Below are 25,514 nucleotides of genomic sequence, written 5' to 3'. Positions count from 1 at the left end.
CACCCCTTGCCTTGACTGTCTGAACTGGAAACGCTTTACTCAACGTTATTTAATTCTTTAAAATACAACAACTCAACTAGACTAGAAAATCAAGTTAACGTACTAAAAACAGAGATCAATGCCATATACAGACAAAAATCGGAAATGCAAATACGCAGCACAAGACAACAGCAGTACTCCCAAGGTTCTAAACCTAGTCACCTATTAGCCATGCGATTAAGAATTAATGCAAAATTTGCAGATATAACTAAAACAACAAGTACTTGTAACAGACCCCAAAATAATAAACGATACATTCAAAGAATTCTACTCCGACTTATATAAATCAGAAACGACCTTTGATCAAAACAAAATGGACACATATCTTAATCAAATTATTCTCCCTAAACTTTCGGAGGACGACGCTAAACAGTTAGAAGCACCGATCACACTAGAGGAACTCAAGAAGGCCATATCCGAAATGAAAAATGGTAAGGCTCCTGGAAGAGACGGTATCCCATCAGAAATGTACCTTTCTTGTTGGGACATATTTGGACCCTTATTACTAAATATGATCTTATACTCAGTCAAGGAGGGGAGCTTCCATAAACACGACAATATTGCACTCATTTCAGTCCTTCTCAAAAAAGACAAAGACCCCACCGAGTGCGGTAGTTACAGACCCTTAAGCCTCCTCGGAACCGATGTCAAACTGTACTCTAAGGTATTAGCCATCAGATTACAAAAACATATGATGTCTTTAGTTCATCCGGACCAAACTGGCTTCATAAGAGGTCGCCTGATCAATGATAACATAAGACGAATACTGCACGTACTAGATGCAGACAAAGAAGACACCATACCTAAGGCGATGCTGTCCCTGGATGCTATGAAAGCCTTTGACAGGCTGGAATGGTCGTTTATATGGGCAGTATTAGAAAGGATGGGGTTAGGAAAAGGATTCATTGATATGATTAAAGTATTATACAAAGACCCATCGGCCATGATTACAACAGGTACATTCATCTCCTAAATCTTTCCGGTATCACGCTCAGCCAGACAAGGTTGCCCTCTTAGTCCCGGACTATTCGATCTATCATTAGAGCCTTTAGCACAATATATAAGACAATCCCAATACATAGAACCAATCGTAATCAAGGGCACACAACATAAAATTAGTTTATATGCGGACGACGTAATATTGTTCATGCAAAGCCCCAACACCACATTGCCTCATCTACTCAAGTTGATAGAGAACTTTGGTGATTTATCGGGATTTAAAATAAATTGGCCGAAGTCGGCTTTCCTTCCACTTAACACCCATGCAAGAAAAGACACAACCCTCCCAGGTGAGATACCCATGGTAAAACATTTTAGATGCTTGGGTGTGGAAATATTTCCCACCATAAGTCAAACGGTGAAGCACAATTACACAAAAATACAGAACAAAATCAAAGACGACCTGGACAGGTGGGCAAAACTTAAAAACTCAGTACAGGCAAGGGTATCAATAGTTAAGATGGATGTACTACCAAGAATCAACTTCATCAGTTCAATGCTACCGTTACCCCCTCCAGAGGGTTACTGGAAAAGATTACACTCCTCCACATACAAATTTATTTGGAATAACAAACCACCTCGCATAAAAAGATCCACCGCACAGAGAAATAAAGCAGACGGTGGCTTGGCAGTTCCAGATTTTTTCCAATATTTTAAGGCATACACATTAAGACCATTGACAATATGGTTTGATCCCCAGGCATTGGTATCCTGGAGAAAATTGGAAGAAAACATAGTAGCCCCACATAGACTGAAGGACATAGCACACACTAAACTACCAATCAAGCACTGTGAGCGGAAATTTGGCCCCATAATTACCCATGCAATCCGGATATGGCGTGAAACACAAAAAAAATATCCTAACCCTCAAAAATGGCATAATCATACTCCCATATTCAATAACAATGCACTCTTAATGGAAAAACGACCTATAAGATTCCCTATATGGGAAGAGCAAGGCATACACTCATTAGGGGATATTTTTAATAACCAGGGTTTTTGTAGTTATGGAGAAATATGCACAAAGTTTAACCTCACCGAGTCCACATGGCTTTTTTACATACAGTTACGCCTATGTTTGAGGTCTCACGGTGTTCCATTAGACATACCAGTTGAACACCACAGATACCACAAATTCTTCTATGAAAGAGAAACATTGAGAGGTTTTGTATCAGGTTTTTATTATCAATTACTAACGTCCTCGTATGAAACCCTCCAACTAGACTCTGTCTGGAGGAGGGATATACCAGACCTGGAAAGTGACTTTGATTGGCAAGAAGCATGGGCAAATGTCCGTCTCACATCAAGGAACCCGGACCATCAACAAATCAATCTTAACTATATTCACAGGACATACTTGACTCCTATAAGACTGAACAGAATGGGCCTTAAACAAGACTCAAAATGCTCCCAATGTACAAATGGAGACGAAGGGACATTTATGCACATGTATTGGGACTGCCCACCAGTTAAGGCATTCTGGAAAGATGTGACCCATCAATTATCAAAACTCGTATCTTGGAATATACCAGTACACCCCTCTGTATTACTATTGAATGATGTTTTTGAGTTTGCAGTAAATCCACAGCTAAAGAGATTGGTTTTATCGGGTATCACAGTAGCTAAAAAACTGATCGCATCACGCTGGTTTCAACCGGAAAAAATGTGCCGGAAGGTTTGGTCTCTTACATATCTCGATGTGATTTATCAAGAAATATCTACAGCAAGAATTCTGGGTCTCAACGAATCCAAAATGTCAATGTGGTTAGAAGTGGTGGAGAGAATAAAAGCTAGCTTATAATGGTAGTGTCTGGTTAGGAGTGAGGGATAATGGAGGTACTATCCAAGGAGGGGTCCGGGAGGGGGGGGTTCGAGCTGGAGCATATGTGTGTAGGGTTTTAGAAAATAGGTATTAGGGGTATATCCTGTATAAGGCATTTGTATAATTGGTAATTTCGTTGGATATACACTATATACGTTAAAATATTATTATAGACTTTTTTTTGTTTTCTGTTTCTGTACTTGCATGTCATTTTAGCCACCTTGACTGTTAGTTTCATTATGCATTATGTGTTGAGTACTGACTTTTAATAATTTTTGTTTTGCAATAATAAAAAAAAATAAAAAAAGATCAGAGTCAGCTAGTCCTAACAGTGTTTATTATTAAGAGTCAGATTGTGTTTATTATTAAGAGTCAGATAGTCTTAATAGTGTTTATTATTAACAGTCAGACGGCCCTAACAGTGTTTATTATTAATAATTAAGAGTCAGCTAGTCCTAACAGTGTTTATTATTAACAGTCAGACAGTCCTAACATTTCTCAAGTTCTCCAGCTGTCAGTCCGTGCCCACGGTTGTGGAGCCTGATGGCGACTGGCACGAAGGACTGGTCCAGGCGGGTTGTGGCAAGCTGTGGTGGTTTGTGGTGTGTCGTGGTGGTTTGTGGAGTGTCGGGAGGAGTCTATGGCATCCTGGTTAGCTCCTCATAGAGGGGGTGGGAGGGGTTTTCCAGTATAGCATCCAGCTTGAGCTAAACACAGTAGGAGTGTACTGTAGATGTGTGTGTACAGAGCTGCACATGTAAGATCCACATTCAAATGTAAAAGAAATGATAGCAATCAGAAGACATAAAGCACTTTTAAATCAACCTCACTGGTCCTTCCGGGAAGATGTGACATCACAACTCTCAAAACAAATCAAATACTGTATTCACTTCACTGAAATAAGTAAAACCTGAAAATACTGTCATATTAAAAGAACAACCATGGTCCCTTCACTCCCCGCTGAGCTGCTGTATCCTGCCGGCCACCTCCAGACAGTGCAGGACCCTCCGTCTCTCCCTCTGGGTGTCCTCGGGGGCCGCCTGGCCCGCCAGCTTCCCAGCGAAGAGCACCATGTCCTGCATGAAGAGCCCCACGGCCGCCCGGGGTGCTGGAGGTATCTGCGTCAGAGCGCCGGAGTCGAAGCGGAAGTTGATGTTCTTGGCTCTGGGCAGACCTGGACCCCGCTCCTCTATCCACGTCAGAGGCCTGGGACACACACACACACACACACACGACTGTTAGACTGTTAGGTATTCCACCCAAATTAAAGTCTGAAGTTGTAAGAGACCTCTCTCTCACGCATTCATGTTATTATGACGTCATTATGACATCACAACTCCCTGTGCATTTTTCCCTTCGCCTATGGCAGAAATGAACAGTCTTTTCCGTCACCATTTACCAGTCATGTTGTCCTTGATGCTGCATGTGGAGTTAACCTCTTAAGCCCCAGCGATATTTTCAGAAAATGCGCCTAAAAGTACATACCCAAGTAAATGGAAGATTGCTCCACTTCTAAAAAGTCCATTTGCATGTTCTTGGTATCTAGGGACATCTATGGACATCAGGGAATGTATTCCCAGTGTCGGAAATATTGTGTCATTGTGTAAAGAGAATATATTGCGAAGACGTCATCCAATTTCAATGTCCAGGATGATTTAAAAAGAATTCCGATAAATTAATGATTCTAGGAGATATTTAATGTTTAACTTTAGATATTTTGTCATGTTTTTAAATTGTATACATTTTATTGCCTATATTTCCCTGCCCATACCTGTACCTCCCCTCCCCCATGCTGCTATGACACCCGAATTTCCCCAAGGGGATCAATAAAGGAATATCTCATCTCATCTTATTCTCTCTACCTGTTGTCAGCGGTAACCAGCTGGGTGCTCATCTTCATGTAGTTGTCAGGGCGCTCCTCCATGGTCGCCGCGGTTACAGACAGCTGCCCGAACAGGTCGACCAACCAGTGGAGGCGAGAGATACCGCAGAAGGCCGGGAAACCAAAACCTGGCTTCAGAGGACCACCTGGAGAGACCACGCAAGAAGGAGTGAGACCACCTGGAGAGACCACGCAAGAAGGAGTGAGACCACCTGGAGAGACCACATGCAGGGATGTGATTGCGCCTTAATAAAAAAAAACTTAACATTTTCGAAACTATCTTTGTTTTTAACTAAAAGAAAAACACATTTTATTTGTATAGATTGAACTGTTTACAGGGAAGAGGAAGGTGGGAGAGGAAAGGGACAAAGAAAATGAATCAAATATCTCAAGTGTCCCCCTAAACAATTTAAAGGGGGTCATCTTGACCCCTCCCAAGTCATCCTGGGTCAAACAATAACGTTAGGACCTTATCTTTTCTTCTTTGCAACCAGATTGTGCAACACCTGTAACCGCCTCCTCTGGAAGTCTTGCCTACTGCGAAGGGCTGCAGCTGGACTAATGGACTCTTTTGCTTTTCTTTTGCTCTCAGGTTGATTTTGAGAATGAAGGTGGTGACATTTCTCCATCTCAGCTTCTTGGTTATGTCTAGGTTGGCTTCTGTACCTCATGCTTGAGAGTTTGATGTTTCTACAGAGCTTCACATTAACTGGACAATCCCTTGAGTAGTGTTGAGTGGCAGACTGCTGCACTGCTTGCAAGTAACCTTCCCTGGTTGGTCAGTTTTACAAAAGCAATCCAGTGTTAGTGTGTTTCCTAGTGTGTTGACGTCTTTACAGCATCTCGCGCCACTCAACAAAACTGCTAACATTATCGATAGCCAATGAAAATCTGCTATGCAAGAATAGCAGGTCTGATAAATGTTGCTTTCGCGTTTCACTTAGACCAGGTGGAAAAATAATCAAAACATAAATAAAGCTCAATATATTTTTTTAATATATATGAATATATTTTTATCATGATTTTAGATCCGAAAAAACTGAAATCCGGTTAAAAGCGGAAAAATCACATCCCTGCACATGAGAAGGAGTGAGACCATCTGGAGAGACCACACGAGAAGGAGTGAGACCATCTGGAGAGACCACACGAGAAGGAGTGAGACCACCTGGAGAGACCACACGAGAAGGAGTGAGACCACCTGGAGAGACCACACGAGAAGGAGTGAGACCACCTGGAGAGACCACACGAGAAGGAGTGAGACCACCTGGAGAGACCACATGAGAAGGAGTGAGACCACCTGGAGAAACCACATGAGAAGGAGTGAGACCACCTGGAGAGACCACACGAGAAGGAGTGAGACCACCTGGAGAGACCACACGAGAAGGAGTGAGACCACCTGGAGAGACCACACGAGAAGGAGTGAGACCACCTGGAGAAACCACACGAGAAGGAGTGAGACCACCTGGAGAGACCACGTGAGAAGGAGTGAGACCACCTGGAGAGACCACGTGAGAAGGAGTGAGACCACACGAGAAGGAGTGACATCTCTCCACACTGACAGCAGAGACTGAACAACCTGCTAGAATAGATAGAGAGAGACATACAGACAGACAGACGAACAGACACACAGACAAACAAACACACACACAGACAGACAGACACACAGACAGACAGCCACAGACAGACAGACAGGCAGACACACATACAGACAGACAGAAACACAGACAAACAGCCACACAGACAGTCAGTCAGACAGACACACATACAGACAGAAACACAGAAACACAGACAGACAGACAGACAGCCACACAGACAGACAGACAGACATACATACAGACAGACAGACAGGGTCTCACCAGTAAAATGCAGGCTTCCCTCCTGCAGTTGTCTCTCCGACACGTCTCTCTTCAGCTGCAGGTAGTCTGCTGACAACAGCTCTATGTGCTCCTCATGGAGGACCACGCTACACACACACACACACACACACACACACACACACACACACACACACACACACACACACACACACACACACACACACACACACACACACACACACACACACACACACACACACACACACACACACACACACAATAATAATTCATTACATTTATATAGCGCTTTTCTAGACACTCAAAGCGCTCCCCACATTGTAGGGTGGAAATGGCCTCCTTCACCACCACTGGTAGCACCCAACCTTGGGCTACAGGCTCAATGGCTGCCATACACTGGCACCCGGTGCACATCACACACTACACAATGACTACCACACACTGGCACCCGATACACATCACACACTACACAATGACTACCACACACTGGCACCCGGTACACATCACACTACACAACGACTACCACACACTGGCACCAGGCACACATCACACTACACAATGACTACCACACACTGGCACCAGGCACACATCACACTACACAATGACTACCACACACTGGCACCAGGCACACATCACACTACCCAATGACTACCACACACTGGCACCAGGCACACATCACACTACACAATGACTACCACACACTGGCACCAGGCACACATCACCCCCCCCCCCCCGAATACCGGTATGTGATTTTGATTTAGTAAAGTTTCCCCAGTGGATCAGAGAGGAGGCCTTTACCTTTCTGCTGAGCCAGATCCCACAGCCCCTCTGCTGCCTGGAGACTGAGAGACATGGGGTACTCTACACACACGTGCTTACCAGCCTGGAGGAACGTTCTGGAGGAGAGGAGGGGGAGGAGGGGGAGGAGAGGGAGGAGAGGAGGGGGGAGAGGAGAGGAGAGGAGAGGAGAGGAGGGGAGGGGAGAGGAGAGGAGGGGGGAGAGGAGAGGAGGGGAGGGGAGAGGAGAGGAGGGGGAGGAGAGGGAGGAGAGGAGGAGAGGACAGGAGAGGAGAGGAAGGGGGAGAGGAGAGGACAGGAGAGGAGAGGAGGGGGAGGAGAGGACAGGAGGACAGGAGAGAGGAGGGGGAGGAGAGGAGAGAGGACAGGAGAGGAGAGGAGAAGAGAGGAGGGGGAGGGGAGGAGAGAGGAGAGGACAGGAGAGGAGAAGAGAGGAGGGGGAGGAGAGAGGAGAGAAGAGAGGAGAGGAGAGAGGAGGGGAGAGGAGGAGAGAGGAGAGAAGAGAGGAGGGGGAGGGGAGGAGAGATGAGAGGAGAAGAGAGGAAGGGAGAGGAGAGAGGAGAGAAGAGAGGAGAGGAGAGAAGAGGAGGGGAGAGGAGAGGAGAGGAGAGAAGAGAAGAGAAGAGAAGAGAAGAGAAGAGAAGAGAAGAGAAGAGAAGAGAAGAGAAGAGAAGAGAAGAGAAGAGAAGAGAAGAGAAGAGAGGAGAGAAGAGAAGAGGGGAGAGAAGAGAGGACAGGAGAAAATAGGAGAGGAGAGGAGGGGAGAGAGGAGAGGACAAGAGAGCACCGGAGAGGAGAAGAGAAGAGAGGAGAGGAGATGAGAGATGAGTGGAGAGATGAGAGGAGAGGAAAGGGGGGGATAAGAAAGGAGAGGAGAGGAGGAGTGGGGGAGAGGAGAAGAGAAGAAAAGAGAAGATAGGAGAAGAGAGGAGAGAAGAAGGGAGAGGAGAAAGGGGGAGGAAGGGAGAGGAGGCGAGAGGAGAGGAGAAAGGACAAGATAGGAGAAGAGGGGAGGAGAGGAGAAAAGAGGAGTAGAGATGATGATAGTTTCTTAACGCCCATATTTACGTGCCTAGAGGAATGTTCTGGAGAGGAGAGGAGAGGAGAGGAGAGGAGAGGAGAGGAGAGGAGAAGAGAGGGGAGGAGAGGATAAAGGAGAGGATAGAGGAGAGGAGAGATGCTCCACAACACCTATATTTACCTGCCTAGAGGAATCTTTTGAAGAGTGTGTCTGTCCACTATGTTGTTACTTTTGTTATATATTTTTTTTAATGTAAAGCGACATTGGGTCTTTTGAAAGGCGGTATATAAAATGAAGCTATTATTATTATTATTACAGATGAAGGTGTGTGTGTGTTATACCTGATATTGTCCTCTCAGTACAGAAGGTGTGTGTGTGTGTGTGTGTGTGTGTGTGTGTGTGTGTGTGTGTTATACCTGACGTTGTCCTCATGTGAGGTGTTCTCAGTACAGATGAACACCACCTGGATGTCTTCTCTACTGACAGCTTCCTCTAGAGATATCTGCTGCACCCCCTGGTGAGCCTCCAACTTCCTCCTGAAATACATTATACCATCAGCATTAGTAGTTATATTAGTAGTAGTAGTAGCAGTAGTAGTAGTTATATTAGTAGTAGTAGTAGTAGTAGTAGTTATATTAGTAGTAGTAGTAGTAGTAGTAGTAGTAGTAGTTATATTAGTAGTAGTAGTAGTAGTAGTAGTTATATTAGTGGTGGTAGTAGTAGTAGTAGTAGTAGTAGTAGTAGTTATATTAGTAGTAGTAGTAGTAGTAGTAGTTATAGTAGTAGTAGTAGTAGTAGTAGTAGTAGTAGTAGTAGTAGTAGTAGTAGTTATATTAGTAGTAGTAGTAGTAGTAGTAGTAGTAGTAGTAGTAGTAGTAGTAGTAGTAGTAGTTATATTAGTAGTAGTAGTAGTAGTAGTAGTAGTAGTAGTAGTAGTGGTAGTAGTAGTAGTAGTAGTTATATTAGTAGTAGTAGTAGTAGTAGTAGTAGTAGTAGTAGTAGTAGTTATATTAGTAGTAGTAGTAGTAGTAGTAGTAGTAGTTATATTAGTAGTAGTAGTAGTAGTAGTAGTAGTAGTTATATTAGTAGTATTAGTAGTAGTAGTAGTAGTAGTTATATTAGCAGTAGTAGTAGTAGTAGTAGTAGTTATATTAGTAGTAGTAGTAGCAGTAGTAGTAGTTATATTAGTAGTAGTGTTACATACATATCGATACTGAATATTTAAAACGGCTTCGATACTCATTTCCCGAAGTACCGATACTTTCTGCAGTATCGGTACCAGCTGGCGAGTGTTCTACTGCAAGTTGTTGACGCGCTGTTCAGAGCGCTCAGCGCGCTTGCCCCCCCGGCTCCTCCGAGTCCAGCCCTCCCCCTCACAGAGTCACAGAGTCTTCAGTTAGTAAACAAACATTTTAGCTGAAGATGGTAAATGCAGAGCCTCCGCAACTTGTGCTTGTGGATAAAGAAAACAGCAGAAGTGCTGTTTGGAGGTACTTCGGGTTTCAAGTAAACAACGAAGGACAAGCTACAAATGCCCCAATGCTATTTGCAAGCGGTGTTAGAGCAGTGCCAGCGCCGATCTCCATAAAGAAATGAAAGAGGTTCGTGACAGCTGCTCTTTCAACGTCACTGTGACTGAAGCATTAAACCATTAACTCTAGTTTAATACATGATACGTTGTCTACTGATGGCGCATAATATCAACAGCTGATTCGTTGTAACGTTACAGCTACCAGCTAACGTTAGCTACTGCTAGCTCCGTTAGCTTAGCTGGCTACTTTTATAATTACTGCATGGAAACGGAGTAACGTTAACGTTTAAACGTTATGTCGAGGTCATACAATACTTCAGTCGACATAAGGTTAACGTTACCCCGTTTCCATCAAGTGTTTAAATAGCAGCAATCTTGTTGAAACTGTAACGTTACTAAAATGCTCCGAGCATAGCCTCTCTCTCTCTCTCTACTGCTAGCCGTTAGCGCTGTTAGCTTAGCTGGCCACTTTTATAACTACTGCATGGAAACGGAGTAACGTTAACGTTTAAACGTTATGTCGAGGTCATACAATACTACAGTCGACATAAGGTTAACGTTACCCCGTTTCCATCAAGTGTTTAAATAGCAGCAATCTTGTTGAAAATGTAACGTTATTAAAATGCTCCGAGCATAGCCTCTCTCTCTCTCTCTCTCTCTCTGCTTGAGAAAATACCATGTTCTGCATTTGCAATAAAAATGATTGAAGTGAGATGAACGATCCTTCGTTAGGAAGGATGGGGTGACAGGGCTCCCCGCACCCCTTGATGTGGGCTTACGGGTCCTCAGGGGGTACATCTGTCGGGTCTCGCGCCCGCTCTTCCCCATTATCTCGTAAGGCTCAGAGCGGGACGCGATGCTATACGAAATATAACGATAGGTTATGTAGATAACCTAGTTATATTAGTATTAGATAACCTAGTTATATTAGTATTGGCTAAGCGTCCCGCTCTGAGCCTTACGAGATACTCTATATCTCCTGTGATACCTAATGTATCTCCCACGAACAAAAAACACATGCACCCCACCTGTATGGGGCCCCGCCCCTTATGGTGGTACCACCCATATAACCATGACTCTGGTCATGAAACACCCTTCCTCGCCAAAAACCCGTCCCAGGAAAAGACCCCTCAAGAGGGAACTCAGGGCGCGCAGAGCGGGACGCTTAGCCAATACTAATATAACTAGGTTATCTACATAACCTATCGTTATATTTCGTATAGCATCGCGTCCCGCTCTGAGCCTTACGAGATAATGGGGAAGAGCGGGCGCGAGACCCGACAGATGTACCCCCTGAGGACCCGTAAGCCCACATCAAGGGGTGCGGGGAGCCGTGTCACCCCATCCTTCCTAACGAAGGGGGGGCGCAGTCAACTCCACCTGAATGCGAACAAGAGGGAGCCAGAACCCCTTGAACACACCGTACAGGCGGAACCACGTGTGACTCAACACACTGCGGCCCATACCCATACACTCCTGCTACCCGACCAAAGGACGGGAAGCAGGAAAGGCCACAGACCCCAGAACCGCCTGGGAGACAGAACCCCCGGTCATGTCCATGAGGAAAAACCTTACAAAGGAGCCCGGGGAGGACCATGAAGCTGCAGCACAGATGGCCTCCACCGAGGCCCCACCCAGGAGAGCGGCCGAGGCAGCCACCCCACGAGTGGAGTGCGCCCTGACGCCCCCAGGGGGATCCTGCCCAGCCAGCGTGTAGCAGAGGGTAACACCCTCGCACAACCAATGGGACAGGCGCTGCTCCGACAGTGCCTTACCAGCACGAGCCCCACCGTAACAGACAAAAAGCTGGTCGGTAACCCTGAAATCCTGAGTACGGCTGAGGTAAATCCCCAAGCACGGACTGGACATGACAGGTGAAGGCCCGCATCTAACTCACCAGTGTGAGGAGGAGGACGAAACGCCTGAACCACAATATCCCGGGAGCGGAAGGAACTCCGGATATTCTTAGGCACGAAAGCAGGATTAGGTCGCAGAGTGACACCGCAATCGGTCCGAAAAGACAGGCACTCTGGACGTACCGAGAGAGCACAGAGCTCACCTACGCGTTTAGCGGAAGTGACAGCCAGAAGGAACGCGGTCCTGAAGGACAGCTGTCCCAACGGCGCCCGCTCGAGCGGCTCAAACGGGGCCAAGGACAACCGACCGAGGACCAATTGAAGATCCCAAGTCGGAGCCAAGGAGCGTTGCACCGGCTTAACGCGTCGAGCGCCAAGCAGGAAACGCTTCACAAGAGGGTGGCTGAACAAGACATCCCCTCAAACCCCTCATGATAGGAGGATATAGCTGCTGCATATACCCTCACCGTCGAAGCCGACAGTCTATCAAGGAGAGACTGGAGGTAACTAAGGACAGCAACCAGGGGGCAGGAGACTGAGTCCTGGCCCCCCGCCTTACACCACACTTGGAACATACGTCATCTGCCCGCGTAAGCGCGACAGTGGAGGGAGCATGCGCATTCCAGATGGTAACACCATCAGGATCAAGGACCTGCGCCCCTCAACGTACCCGTCCCAACAACTGACCTAACAGATGTATGGGGAAGAATCCCTGGCGGCACGGCATCGGTCCCAGACCTGCCTGGCCATGTCCAGACGCAATCCTCACCCGTCAGGATGAGGGCCGCCCCGCGACAGTACACCTGCACCCACATTCTCCCTGCCGGGGATGTGGGGAGCCCTTAGGCCGCGCAGATGGAGGACGCCCATAGCCAGCCGCCCGCCGCCTGGTGCAGACAGGGGGAGCGTACTCCTCCCTGTCTGTCGATACACGACACTGACGTCGTATCGTCCGTCCTGATCAACACCATTTGTGGACCAGAAGGACCGCTTTCAACACCAACACATTGAACGTAGCGCAGACCGGGCAGCATGGTTTGCCAGCTGCCCCCTACTGCGTTGGCCCGACGCGTCACCAGCGAGGGAGGCGTCGGTGAAAACGCGACGTGAGACAGCGCCGTAACCGTCCTAGGACGGAACCTCCCGAGCGTGTTGACAACACGCTCTGAGACGGATGCCCATAGCCCTCCAACCGTTGACTGGGAAGAGGAATACTCTACATCCAGTCTACAGCAACCCCAGGCTGGTAGAGACCTGCCTGGTACGAGACCTGACGATCCACCTTGACCGCGAAGGACCAGAACGTCATCAGGGCAGAACACTCCGTAACCCCGGATGACGCAGAGGCCCCAGTGCGGCCTCCACGCACTTGGTGAAGATGCGGGGAGCCAGAGAAAACCGAACGGCAGCCTCTGGTACTCATACGCTAACCCTGCAAAGGAAGCGTAGGTAAGCCCTAGGATGGAAGATCGGGGATGCGCATACGCATCCTACAGGTCTATGGAGGAGAACCAGACCCCCACCTGACAGTGTTCAACAGGTAGGAGACGATCCAAAAAATGCTGAACCTTCCCATGGGACAGGTCCAGCCTGGGTCTTACACCCCTCCCTCCCGACTTCTCGGGCAGAGAACACCGGGAGGAGAACGCCACGACGATGGCTTGCTTCGTCCACAGAGATTGGATCTCGTCGACCAGAGCTGTCCCTGCTGGAGACCCCGACAACAGGGTCTGTACCAAACCTGAAAACGGGTGGGGTTGTGTAAACACAAGTCCCCGCCTCACCATTCTCTCCATCTACCTCGACATATGGTACTGCCGTAGTCATATGTGACGACACTCCCAACGCACCCGCCGTCACGTGGCGCAGGTCCGCCAGGAACTGTAGATAGTTGGCCCGGTCCCCCCCGCTGTACGAAGACAACCCTGGAATCGTGCGAGGAGCGCGTTCCGTGTCGGAACACCTGACCCTGACACCACCCACGAGGCAATCGCACCCAAGGGGGAACCCCGACAGAAAAGGGCCTGTCTGATACGGGGGGCTTCCGATCAAAAAAGCCCCCCCACTGAACACCCCTCCAGAACATGCTGAAGGAGTTGTTCTGCAGCCGGACATGCAAGGTGTAAGGCCCCCATGGGTTCCTACACACCGTAGCCCTGCAGTGATATCACTACCACCCCAAACCATGTGAGCTGCGACCACTTGCCAATATTCCAGGAGTGGGAGCACCAACATGATACCTGGCCTGGCGAAGGCGAGGCCGGGGAAGCCCGCACTGTGTGCCTCAAAAGGTTTCGAGCCCCCCTGCTGACAACACTTAAGTTGACAGACGTAACACCAGGCTCAACCAACACAGTTCAAGGTGTGGGAGCCGCTTGACAGCACAACATTCTCACGGACAGACCCAGGCTCAGCCATCAACTGGGTGTCAGCCCCTGTCTCCATGAGAAGCGAAGAATGGGGCCGCATACGCTTCAAGAAGGTTCGCGGCCCGCAGCCAAAGGAACACACCCAGAGCCCCGCTTCTGAGGGTAACAGAAAGCGGACTGAGCGGGGAGCGGGCTGCTCGCGGCAAAATGACGACGGAGTGGTTTACCAACACCGAAATCACCCAAAATGGCCGATCCCTCGGCCGCCAAGACTGTCGGCCTCGCGATACCCTGTCGATTCTCCAACCAGGGCACCACTGGCGGGGGAAACATGGCCGCCTGTCGAGGGCCCCGTCATCGCCGCTGACGAGGCCGTGCTCTCTCTTCTTCTGGCTGCGCGGTGTGAGGCGGTGTAGGGCCTAGGACAATACCGCCCGCGCTCCAGCAGAAGACCAAAATCCCCTGCGGAGAGGGGAACCCTGAGCGGTTATAGCTTGCGGCTGGGTCAAAGCTAATAACGTCAACATCCTCGACGGAGTGGTTTACCAACACCGTGCGCGATGTGTCGACGTCGGCCGGCCCTCAAGGCTCCTCCACCAGACACCATTTCTGTAATAGAAAAAACACCAATTCGAACACAGTTCTAATCGTTGCCAATTCCATACCGTGGCGGTACAAGCCTTAACAGCCCACCAGCCACTCGCCAGGCCGACCCATGGTGTCGGCCGGGCGGGGCATTGTTTCAATATATCAAAAACAAAGGACTGACGTTAACATGGAGCACCAGTGGTGATTGCAAACAGCACCCTCCACTGTGGTGTGGACCATGAAAAGGTTAAATGAATAAAAGAGCTAAACCACAAAAACTGTAGAATGAGCAAACCCATACACAAAGTTTAAGGGGAGACGGACCAGACCCGTCTTCATTCAAAATATTCACAACAGAACACCAGCCCTAGTTTAGCCCATTTACCAAAAAAGGTAAACAAAGCCCCCCCCCCGCACTACTCCCCCAGTATACCGATTGACCGTCAGTATGAATGGTTTGAGAGGAGAGAAAGCTTGTAGCAAGACAGACCTTCTCATAGCAGAGTGACAAAATGAAACAATAGCCCCCTACACAGGGCCGCCCCAGGAGATGGGGGCCTCGCGTCTAAAAACGCACAGGGCCTCACATTTCTCCCAAGCGGCCCTGCCCTTACACTACTGCAGCCTAACGCCAGGCAATGTGGAACCCAAGACAACAATTGCCTGTGCACAGACACGCAACATGTTTACCATGTCGGCTGGACCCATAGCCCCACTACCCGACGCCAACCCAGATGGGAACACCGTTCAACAAACCCCGCCGGAACACAAGGTAATACCTGGCTAGAACCTAGCCACGACCTACCCCGTTGTCAACCCATTTACCCGAAAAAGGTAAATAGAACTCAAAACCCCACAACAGCTACCGACTGACCTTCATTGATGAACCGGGCAAGAGGCGGGAGAGTGACAACATCTCACGGCGGAGACATTAAAATAGTGATAGCATGCGGCAGTAGCGATAGCATGTTAGCATAGCTTTAGATGTTTTAGCAGCACGCCCAAGACAGCTTGGAAACCGTTCCCTGCAGAGAACGTTCACCAAACCATCTTGCCCCTGGCGCCAACACACAACAAGGTTGTGTTAACAACACAAACCAGCATTACTAACACTAATACCCATGCCTGAAGACACAGGGCCTACCTGAGTACAAGCTGGCCCGACAGCCAGCCTTGTACAGCTGAACCTCGATGTGCAGTCATCAAACGAGGAACATCACAGGCCCGTCGTGTCGCCGAAAACATGCGTCGAAGATGCCAGGGGCCAGCAACCTCCGGTAAGCTTCCAACATTATTAATCTTCCTTAATCTTTTCATTCCGCTAGCTCGTATGGTGCAAGCATCCAGTACGCTGGGACGAAAATAGAGGAAGGGTGTTTCATGACCAGAGTCATGGTTATATGGGTGGTACCACCATAAGGGGCGGGGCCCCATACAGGTGGGGTGCATGTGTTTTTTGTTCGTGGGAGATACATTAGGTATCACAGGAGATATAGAGTATCTCGTAAGGCTCAGAGCGGGACGCGATGCTATACGAAATATAACAGTTATTTTTAAATGTGTGATCTAAAGATTTATCTTCTCTTATAGTACCAGAGAGAAGCAAAATTTGAAGCTAAATTTGTTTAAAATAAAATAAAATAAAAAAAATAAAATATATATATATAAGTATCGATACTTTTCAAGGTATCGTATCGAAGTCGAAATTCCAGTATCGTGACAACACTAATTAGTAGTAGTAGTAGTTATATTAGTAGTAGTAGTAGTTATATTAGTAGTAGTAGTAGTAGTAGTAGTAGTTATATTAGTAGTAGTAGTAGTAGTAGTAGTAATAGTAGTAGTTATATTAGTAGTAGTAGTAGTAGTAGTAGTAGTTATATTAGTAGTAGTAGTAGTAGTAGTAGTTATATTAGTAGTAGTAGTAGTAGTAGTAGTAGTAGTAGTAGTAGTAGTAGTAGTAGTTATATTAGTAGTAGTAGTAGTAGTTATATTAGTAGTAGTAGTAGTTATATTAGTAGTACTAGTAGTTATATTAGTAGTAGTAGTAGTAGTAGTAGTTATATTAGTAGTAGTAGTAGTAGTAGTAGTAGTAGTTATATTAGTAGTATTAGTAGTAGTAGTAGTAGTAATATTAGTAGTAGTAGTAGTAGTAGTAGTAGTAGTTATATTAGTAGTAGTAGTAGTAGTAGTGTTACTACTGTAGTTTAATAGTGTTTTTTATTGCCCTTTGTACACCACTTTGAGGAGGGCTTTATTTGAAAAAATTCAAATTGCAAACCCAGATTTGTTTTGGCAGTCTGAGAGCTGTATGTTGAGTTGTTTTTTTGTGGAGGACATCTTCGGTTTTGCAGGATTTTTGGAGAAGGCATGGCACCTGAGACAAAACACACTGTATCCTATATAATTGTATTTGAATTCACCTTGTTTTTCTGTTTTTCTGTTTATTTACATTGAGTACAGCTTGTGTTATATTACGTTTTATTGTATTTTCTTGTATTTTTCTTTTTTTATGGCCATCTTGGTCTATGTCATTTGTTAAGTAATTGGTAAAGTATATTATTATATACTTATTGTTATGTGTCTTGTAAGCCCATATGGGCTGGGCATACATCTGTATGTAAGACACGAAAATAAAAAATATCAAATCAAATAAAAAAAAATAAAAATAGTAGTAGTTATAGTAGTAGTTATAGTAGTAGTAGTAGTAGTAGTAGTAGTAGTAGTAGTAGTAGTAGTAGTAGTAGTAGTAGTAGTAGTAGTAGTAGTAGTAGTAGTAGTAGTAGTAGTAGTAGTAGTAGCAGGCCTGTACGCTGCGACGAGATCGTCGCAAATTGCCCCCTAATTTGGCCGGTGCGAATGAAAAATTATATCTACTCGCAAGCTTGCGAATAGTGATTTCACCCCTTCATTCGCATTTCACTACACTAACATTAGCCTACAACCAGGGCTGTACAGGCGACATAATGTTGCGGTTGTAATTTCATTAGACAGACCAGCGCGGACATTTAATAACATGCAATTTAATTGACACGAGCAATGGGCTAACGTTAGCTGGTGGTCCCGAGTGAAGCAGGGACGGCGGAGCTTTAGGCTAACGTTAGCTGGTGGTCCCGAGTGAAGCAGGGACGGTGGAAAAGTGAGGAAAGGGGGTGGGTTATATTGACAAGTGACAACGCTTGACAACAGAAGTTTAAACATAACTTCATATTTATTAGTTATTCGTTTCTGTATATCATCCACTTTCCATCTCCGTGTTTGACTCTTCCTGTTTACATTCGAGTGTGACGTCATCACCTACGGCAGCTTGGACGATCAAAACGCGAACCTAGAACAAAACCCGGGGGGGGGGGGGGGGGGGGCTGGCTCTCTTGTGCGTTCTCGCCCCCTCTCTCTCTCTCGCTCTCTCTCTACATTCAATGATTTAAAGTAGCCAAACGTTACAGACAGTATAAATACTAACTGGATAGTTGATGATAAACATTTAATTTCATTATCTGAAATATTCTAAAATCATTAAGTCTGCTATAAGCCATTATCCCTTTGTGTGTAATTATTATTTTCTCACAGTAGTATATATATATATGTGTGTGTGTGTGTGTGTGTGTGTGTGTTTGGCTAAAGTGGATAGAAAACACAGTACTGTGCAAAAAAAGGGCACCCAAGAGTTTTTATATAAATAGTCTTAGATGTAAATAATTTTTTTTATTAGTGTGTCAGTAGACTACTCTTAGTACATTTTCATTAAATTATTTTTTAAAGCATCTTCATGGTTTAATAATGCAAACATATGTTGCAGGGACTTATTATAATCATCATATTGGCGTGACTGTATGCATCAAAGGGTTAAATCAAGCATTTTAAGTGCTTTAGGAAATGTCAAAATATTGCGATATATATTGTGTATCGTGATATGGCCAAAAAATATCGCAATATCATTTAGAGGCCATATCGCCCAGCCCTACTATAATGGTAAAATAGTTATTTAAAAATTTGCCCCTAAAAAATATTCTTTGCCCCTAAATTTCTCATTTAGGGGCAAGTGTGCCCCTAGTGAAAAAGCTTAGCGTACAGCCCTGCAGTAGTAGTAGTAGTAGTAGTAGTAGTAGTAGTAGTAGTAGTAGTAGTAGTAGTAATAGTAGTGAGTGCATGCTTACCAACTGTCCGTCTGCAACACTACTATCACCAACATCTAAGAAGGGAGATCCCCCCTTGAATGGCCCTTCTAAGGTTTCTCTCCTCCACACTGCCTGTGGAGCTTTTTTCCCTATTGTTAGGTTTTAGTGAGTTTTTCCTTACCTTCGCATGGGGTATGTCTGGGAGTGCTTGCATTCTTTCATTTATTTGCATTCATCTAAAAATGTTTGGACCTTATGGTGTTCTTGTTCTGTTCTTGACTTATTGTTATGTTTTCTTCTTGACTTGTTTAAAGAAGACCTGTACGGCCCATGGGGACATTAACGTGTGTTGTCGGGCCCTATAAATAAATTTGATTTGATTTTATTAGTAGTAGTAGTAGTAGTAGTAGTAGTTATATTAGTAGTAGTATTATATTAGTAGTAGTAGTAGTAGTAGTAGTAGTAGTAGTAGTAGTAGTAGTAGTAGTAGTAGTAGTAGTAGTAGTAGTAGTAGTAGTAGTAGTAGTAGTAGTAGTAGTAGTAATAGTAGTAGTAGTAGTAGTAGTAGTAGTAGTAGTAGTAGTAGTAGTAGTAGTAGTAGCAGTAATAGTACTACTAGTCTACTAGTAGTAATTGTAGTAGTGTGTGTGTGTGTGTGTGTGATATACCTGATGTTGTCCTCATGTGAGGTGTTCTCAGTAAAGAAGGTGTGTGTGTTATACAATATATAAAATATAATAGTAGTAATAGTAGTAGTAGTATAAAACCTTTAAGAGTGTGTTACCTGGATATGAAGCCTTTAAGAGTGTGTTACCTGGATATGAAGCCTTTAAGAGTGTGTTACCTGGATATAAAACCTTTAAGAGTGTGTTACCTGGATATGACGCCTTTAAGAGTGTGTTACCTGGATATGAAGCCTTTAAGAGTGTGTTACCTGGATATGAAGCCTTTAAGAGTGTGTTACCTGGATATGAAGCCTTTAAGAGTGTGTTACCTGGATATGAAGCATTTAAGAGTGCGTTACCTGGATATAAAACCTTTAAGAGTGTGTTACCTGGATATGACGCCTTTAAGAGTGTGTTACCTGGATATGAAGCCTTTAAGAGTGTGTTACCTGGATATGAAGCCTTTAAGAGTGTGTTACCTGGATATGAAGCCTTTAAGAGTGTGTTACCTGGATATGAAGCATTTAAGAGTGCGTTACCTGGATATAAAACCTTTAAGAGTGTGTTACCTGGATATGAAGCATTTAAGAGTGTGTTACGTGGATATGAAGCCTTTAAGAGTGTGTTACCTGGATATAAAGCCTTTAAGAGTGTGTTACCTGGATATGAAGCCTTTAAGAGTGTGTTACCTGGATATGAAGCATTTAAGAGTGTGTTACGTGGATATGAAGCCTTTAAGAGTGTGTTACCTGGATATAAAGCCTTTAAGAGTGAGCTGTTCGGCAGAGCTGCCCGGCACAGGAGCCAACATGTCTCTGATCCTCACCTGACCTACCACACCGACACCAACCACCACCGCACCAAACATACTGAGAGAGAGAGAGAGAGAGAGAGAGAGAGAGAGAGAGAGAGAGATCCCGTGAACAACAACCTCCTATAATCCATTTCATAATTCTATCTATCTATCTATCTATCAGCAATACCATGGTTCTCCACAACGCTGCAATCAGCAATACCATGGTTCTCCACAACGCTGCAAGCAGCAATACCATGGTTCTAGAGCAGTGGTTCTCAACCTTTTTACATAAAGTACCACCTGAGAACGTAGCTGGCTCTCCAAGTACCACCATATGACCGACGTTAAAATACAGTCTATTCAGCTATGCACACTTCATGCAGGAGGCAAATGTATTCCTAATAACATTATTTATTGTTAACTTTGTCAGACACAGCCACAATGTACAAAGGGGTAGCACTAGAACTAGCAAACTCTTCCACACAATTATCATACAATGCAAGAGGCATTGAGAACATAATAACTAACATTCTCACATAGCAAGTGAGAAAATTAAGAACAACTGTATTTCAGCAAATTATTTAATTCAAACACACACTTTTTCATGTAATCCTCGACCGTGAGGATTCCGGTTACAACATCTGTACCAAATGACATAATTTTGACCCAGAAATCAAGAGAGTCAGTGAAAACGTAACTTTTGAACGGCAAGGTAAGATATATTTCAGTTTGTCTATAAAAGACGCTTTACTTGTTAATCTCTCTCTCTCTCTCGTGTTCTCAATAGTGACTCAGTATTAGCAGAGTTTATAGCAAAAGGGACGTTTTGTCTGGGCTCTGCTGAGAAGTCATGGGTCAAATAGAAAGTGCGGGGGTGAAGATGGGGGAGAAGATGGGGAAGTTGGTGAGTGGTGACTACTCCCATTCTCAGAATTTGAGGGTTCATTGGAACCTGATGATTCAGAGTTCAATGAGGCAGAGAATGTTCTGATTCAGACTGACATCATATCTATATTCTGTACGTGCTGTTCCAACTCTTTGTTGAGGCTTTATTGATCTCTCTCTCTCTCTCTCTGACACACACACACGCCAGCCCCCTCTCAATCATGTACCAGCCCCCTCTCAGTCATGTACCAGCCAGGCCCCTCTCAGTCCTGTATACCAGCCCCCTCTCAGTCATGTACCAGCCCCCTCTCAGTCATGTACCAGCCCCCTCTCAGTCATGTACCACAGCCCCCTCTCAGTCATGTACCAGCCCCCTCTCAGTCATGTACCACAGCCCCCTCTCAGTCATGTACCAGCCCCCTCTCAGTCATGTACCACAGCCCCCTCTCAGTCATGTACCACAGCCCCCTCTCAGTCATGTACCACAGCCCCCCTCTCAGTCATGTACCAGCCCCCTCTCAGTCATGTACCACAGCCCCCTCTCAGTCATGTACCATCCCCCTCTCAGTCATGTACCACAGCCCCCTCTCAGTCATGTACCACAGCCCCCTCTCAGTCATGTACCACAGCCCCCTCTCAGTCATGTACCATCCCCCTCTCAGTCATGTACCACAGCCCCCTCTCAGTCATGTACCACAGCCCCCTCTCAGTCATGTACCACAGCCCCCCTCTCAGTCATGTACCAGCCCCCTCTCAGTCATGTACCACAGCCCCCTCTCAGTCATGTACCATCCCCCTCTCAGTCTTGTACCACAGCCCCCTCTCAGTCATGTACCACAGCCCCCTCTCAGTCATGTACCACAGCCCCATCTCAGTCATGTACCAGCCCCCTCTCAGTCATGTACCACAGCCCCATCTCAGTCATGTACCAGCCAGCCCCCTCTCAGTCATGTACCACAGCCCCATCTCAGTCATGTACCACTACCAGCCCCCCTCTCAGTCATGTACCTGCACGACTGGCGGGGGGGTGCTTAGTAAGATATATATGATTGGGCCAGCCCAGTGTCAGTTTTTTTTTTTTTTTTTAATCATAACGACCCACATATGCGTCGGCCCACCGGGCAAATGCCCAGTATGCCAGATGGCTACTCCAGGCCTGCCTGCTTCTAAGTTCATTGACCTGACTGCAGACAAAAAAGAAAAAAATTAAGAAAAAAATTACAATATCTTTTTTCTTCAAGTACCACCAGCAGGGGGCCCAAGTACCACCCGTGGTACACGTACCACAGGTTGAGAACCACTGTTCTAGACAACGCTGCAAGCAGCAATACCATGGTTCTAGACAACGCTGCAAGCAGCAATACCATGGTTCTCCACAACGCTGCAAGCAGCAATACCATGGTTCTAGACAACGCTGCAAGCAGCAATACCATGGTTCTCCACAACGCTGCAAGCAGCAATACCATGGTTCTAGACAACGCTGCAAGAAGCAATACCATGGTTCTAGACAATGCTGCAGAAGCAATACCATGGTTCTAGACAACGCTGCAAGAAGCAATACCATGGTTCTAGACAATGCTGCAGAAGCAATACCATGGTTCTAGACAACGCTGCAAGAAGCAATACCATGGTTCTAGACAATGCTAGAATGCAAAATGTATTTTTAAATAAGTTATGTTTTTCTTTTAATGCCAGGAAACGTTTTTTTTTGCCACCTTCTTGTCCGTTTTCGATTACGGTGATGTTCTTTCTGTACAAGGAATCTGGTTGTCAATATTCCAATGTACAGTTTTGCTTGTTTGTACAGTGTTTCCCCCCCCAACCCCCTCCAATGTACAGTCAATTACCTAGTAAGGTTATCAATATTCCAATGTACAGTTTTGCTTGTACAGTTGTACAGTGTTTCCCCCCCCCCCCAACCCCTCCTACCCAACCCCCCCCCCCCCCCCCCCCCCCCCAGGCCCCACCCAACCTCCTCCAATGTACAGTTTTTACGTCAAATGTATATACTCCCTTTTCTGGACTATTTTTGTATCACAAACAGTACTGTATTTGCAAATCTGGTATGTCATAAATGTATACTCATACAAGTTCCTTGGGGTACACCTGAACAATAAACTGGACTGGTCGGACAACACAGAGGCCCTCTACAGGAAGGGACAGAGCAGGCTGTTCTTCCTGAGGAGACTCAGGTCCTTCAATGTGTGCAACAAACTGCTGCAGTCTTTTTACCAGTCTGTTGTGGCCAGCATCCTCTTCTATGCTGTGGCATGCTGGGGAGGCTACATCAACTCAAGGGACACCAACAAGCTCAACAAGCTGGTGAGGAAGGCTAGCTCTGTGGTGGGAGTCGAGCTACCTAGACTTGAGGTGATGGTAGAGAGGGGGATGATAAGGAAGCTGGATGCCATCATGGAGAACCCCTACCACCCCCTCTACGACGAGCTAGTCAAGATGAGAAGCTCGTTCAGCCACAGACTCATCCCCCCCCGACACTCAACTAACCGCCTCGGACAGTCCTTCATACCAGCGGCCATCAGGCTCCACAACAGTGGGCAGCGACTAGCAGCCTCCAGGCCCCACAACAGGGGGCAGCGACAGCGACTGCTACCAGACATTGACCTGGGACTTATAGGAACCCAAGGGGGACAAAGTAGACTACCCTGGTACTTTGATTAATGTATACTCAGTAGATAGTAAATTATTATAACACTACCTCTTGCATACTGCACCTCATGTGACACTGTGAATAATGTGAATATTCCTCAGCTAGTCAGATAGTAAATTATATTGACCATATTGATCAATTGTTTACACTGCCTGTGTTGTCTTTTACTACCTGTATACTGTGTTGTTTTACTACCTGTACCCCTCCCCCCCTCCCCCCATGCTGCTATGATGCCTGAATTTCCCCAAGGGGATCAATAAAGGAATATCTTATCTTATCTTATCTTATCTTATAGATGTAGCAGTACTGTCTGAATTGAAAATGGGGGACCCTGATGTAAACAAGACGAAAGTATTTCTCTGGTCTGCATCCCCTTAACAATTGTGTTTATTGAGCTGTACTGTATTGTACCCATTCTGCAATCTGTTAATAAAGTTTTCAATCATTCAAACCAGTCATGTAGAACACATGGATTTGTTACTATTACTAGTTACTAGACAACTGACTGCTAGCTCCTTACCTTCACCTAGATGTTCCTCCTTCACCAAAGTACCTTCTGCTGTAGTTCCAGTTCAATGTCTGTCTTCTTCCTAATAAAACACATGCACTCAATATTATCAGGGGAAGTGAGAGAATGTAGTTTGCAGCTAACCGCCTCTTTCATAACACACTCACGTGCCAAATGTGGGCGGGGCGTGTGTGTGTCAAGGAAAGTATAAAAGAAAGAAGGGTCATCACGTCACCGTGCAGCGCGTGAACACAGCATCCTCCTCAGATATCAGAATCATCAGCTATTTGTTGCCTTGTTAACTGGCTAATGTTTGATATTAGTCGGTGTATATTTCCTCAGATAGCTGGTATATTTCGAATTAGAATATAGGACACCAAAGTCTGGCCACCGAGCGGAGCACAGGACGCTGTTGTTCTGACGCGGTGACCCTTCCTTGTGTTATAGTTTATTTGTGGCGCGTGTGTGTGACGTACGCGGAAATGATTTGCAAACCGTTTCCACCAGTAATAATAAATAAAGCGGACATATTGGTGCGGTCGAAGTTGCTTTTCTTATCATTTAACGGTCGCTTATTGGTGTTAAGCGTATATCGTAGTAGAAGTGTGTGAGACAAAGATATAAAAACAAACGCCGAAAGTGAGTGAGGTCGTTCTGCGATCATATGGCGCAGTCAGTGGCTTTTCATTCAACACGCATGTCCTTCTGAAGACACACACTTCACCCGAGGTGGCTCCTAACGTTGCCATGTGAGAGAGTCACCTCTGCTGCTGTTGTGTGTTTCATACGTGATGTATTCCCTATTTATTGGTTTTAACTTGAATGAATTAACTAAGTTTTAAAAATGATGCACATTTTGGCTGATTGATTGATTTAGATTAGATTCAAATGTATTGTCATACATACAGCACAAGTAAGCAGTACAACAAGTTTGGCATCCAACCAGAGTGCAAATGTAACAGTAAAGTGCAATAATTATAGTTTATAGTAGGGATGCTCGATATTGGCTTTTTTACCGATACCGATATTCCGATATTGTCCAACTCTTAATTTCCGATACCGATATCAACCGATACCGATATATGCAGGGTTTCCCCGTCCAAAAAACTGAATAATTTCAGGTAACTAATCATTTCA

At 45.7% G+C, this 25,514-nt stretch overlaps 2 protein-coding genes across 6 annotated transcripts in view; one reads left to right on the top strand and one right to left on the bottom strand.

Annotated features, from left to right (window-relative positions):
• Window positions 1–3,534: 3,534 nt before the first annotated feature.
• Window positions 3,535–24,527, bottom strand: blvra (biliverdin reductase A). Its single transcript, XM_084326808.1, has 7 exons — window positions 24,390–24,527; window positions 20,270–20,389; window positions 8,813–8,932; window positions 7,376–7,473; window positions 6,599–6,706; window positions 4,723–4,888; window positions 3,535–4,066 (listed from the first exon to the last, which is right to left on the bottom strand). The coding sequence occupies exons 2-7, from the start codon at window positions 20,386–20,388 to the stop codon at window positions 3,811–3,813; spliced, it is 867 nt and encodes a 288-aa protein (XP_084182934.1). The 5' UTR covers window position 20,389; window positions 24,390–24,527; the 3' UTR covers window positions 3,535–3,810.
• Window positions 24,528–24,898: 371 nt separating this feature from the next.
• Window positions 24,899–25,514, top strand: part of coa1 (cytochrome C oxidase assembly factor 1) — a 25,003-nt gene continuing 24,387 nt past the window's right edge. For 3 of the 5 annotated variants that reach the window (XM_084326810.1, XM_084326814.1, XM_084326812.1), the window contains exon 1: window positions 24,899–25,126. The gene's annotated coding sequence lies outside the window, so the exon portion shown is untranslated. Of the gene's footprint in view, window positions 25,127–25,158; window positions 25,499–25,514 lie in introns of those variants that run through there. The other 2 variants (XM_084326811.1, XM_084326813.1) reach the window with 2 other exon arrangements.

This window comes from Notolepis coatsorum (genome assembly GCF_963971535.1).
Source record: "Notolepis coatsorum genome assembly, chromosome: 13".
In the NCBI taxonomy this organism is placed as follows: domain Eukaryota; kingdom Metazoa; phylum Chordata; class Actinopteri; order Aulopiformes; family Paralepididae; genus Notolepis; species Notolepis coatsorum.
Note: the sequence above shows the minus strand (reverse complement) of the source record. Positions and strands in the feature narration are given on the sequence as shown.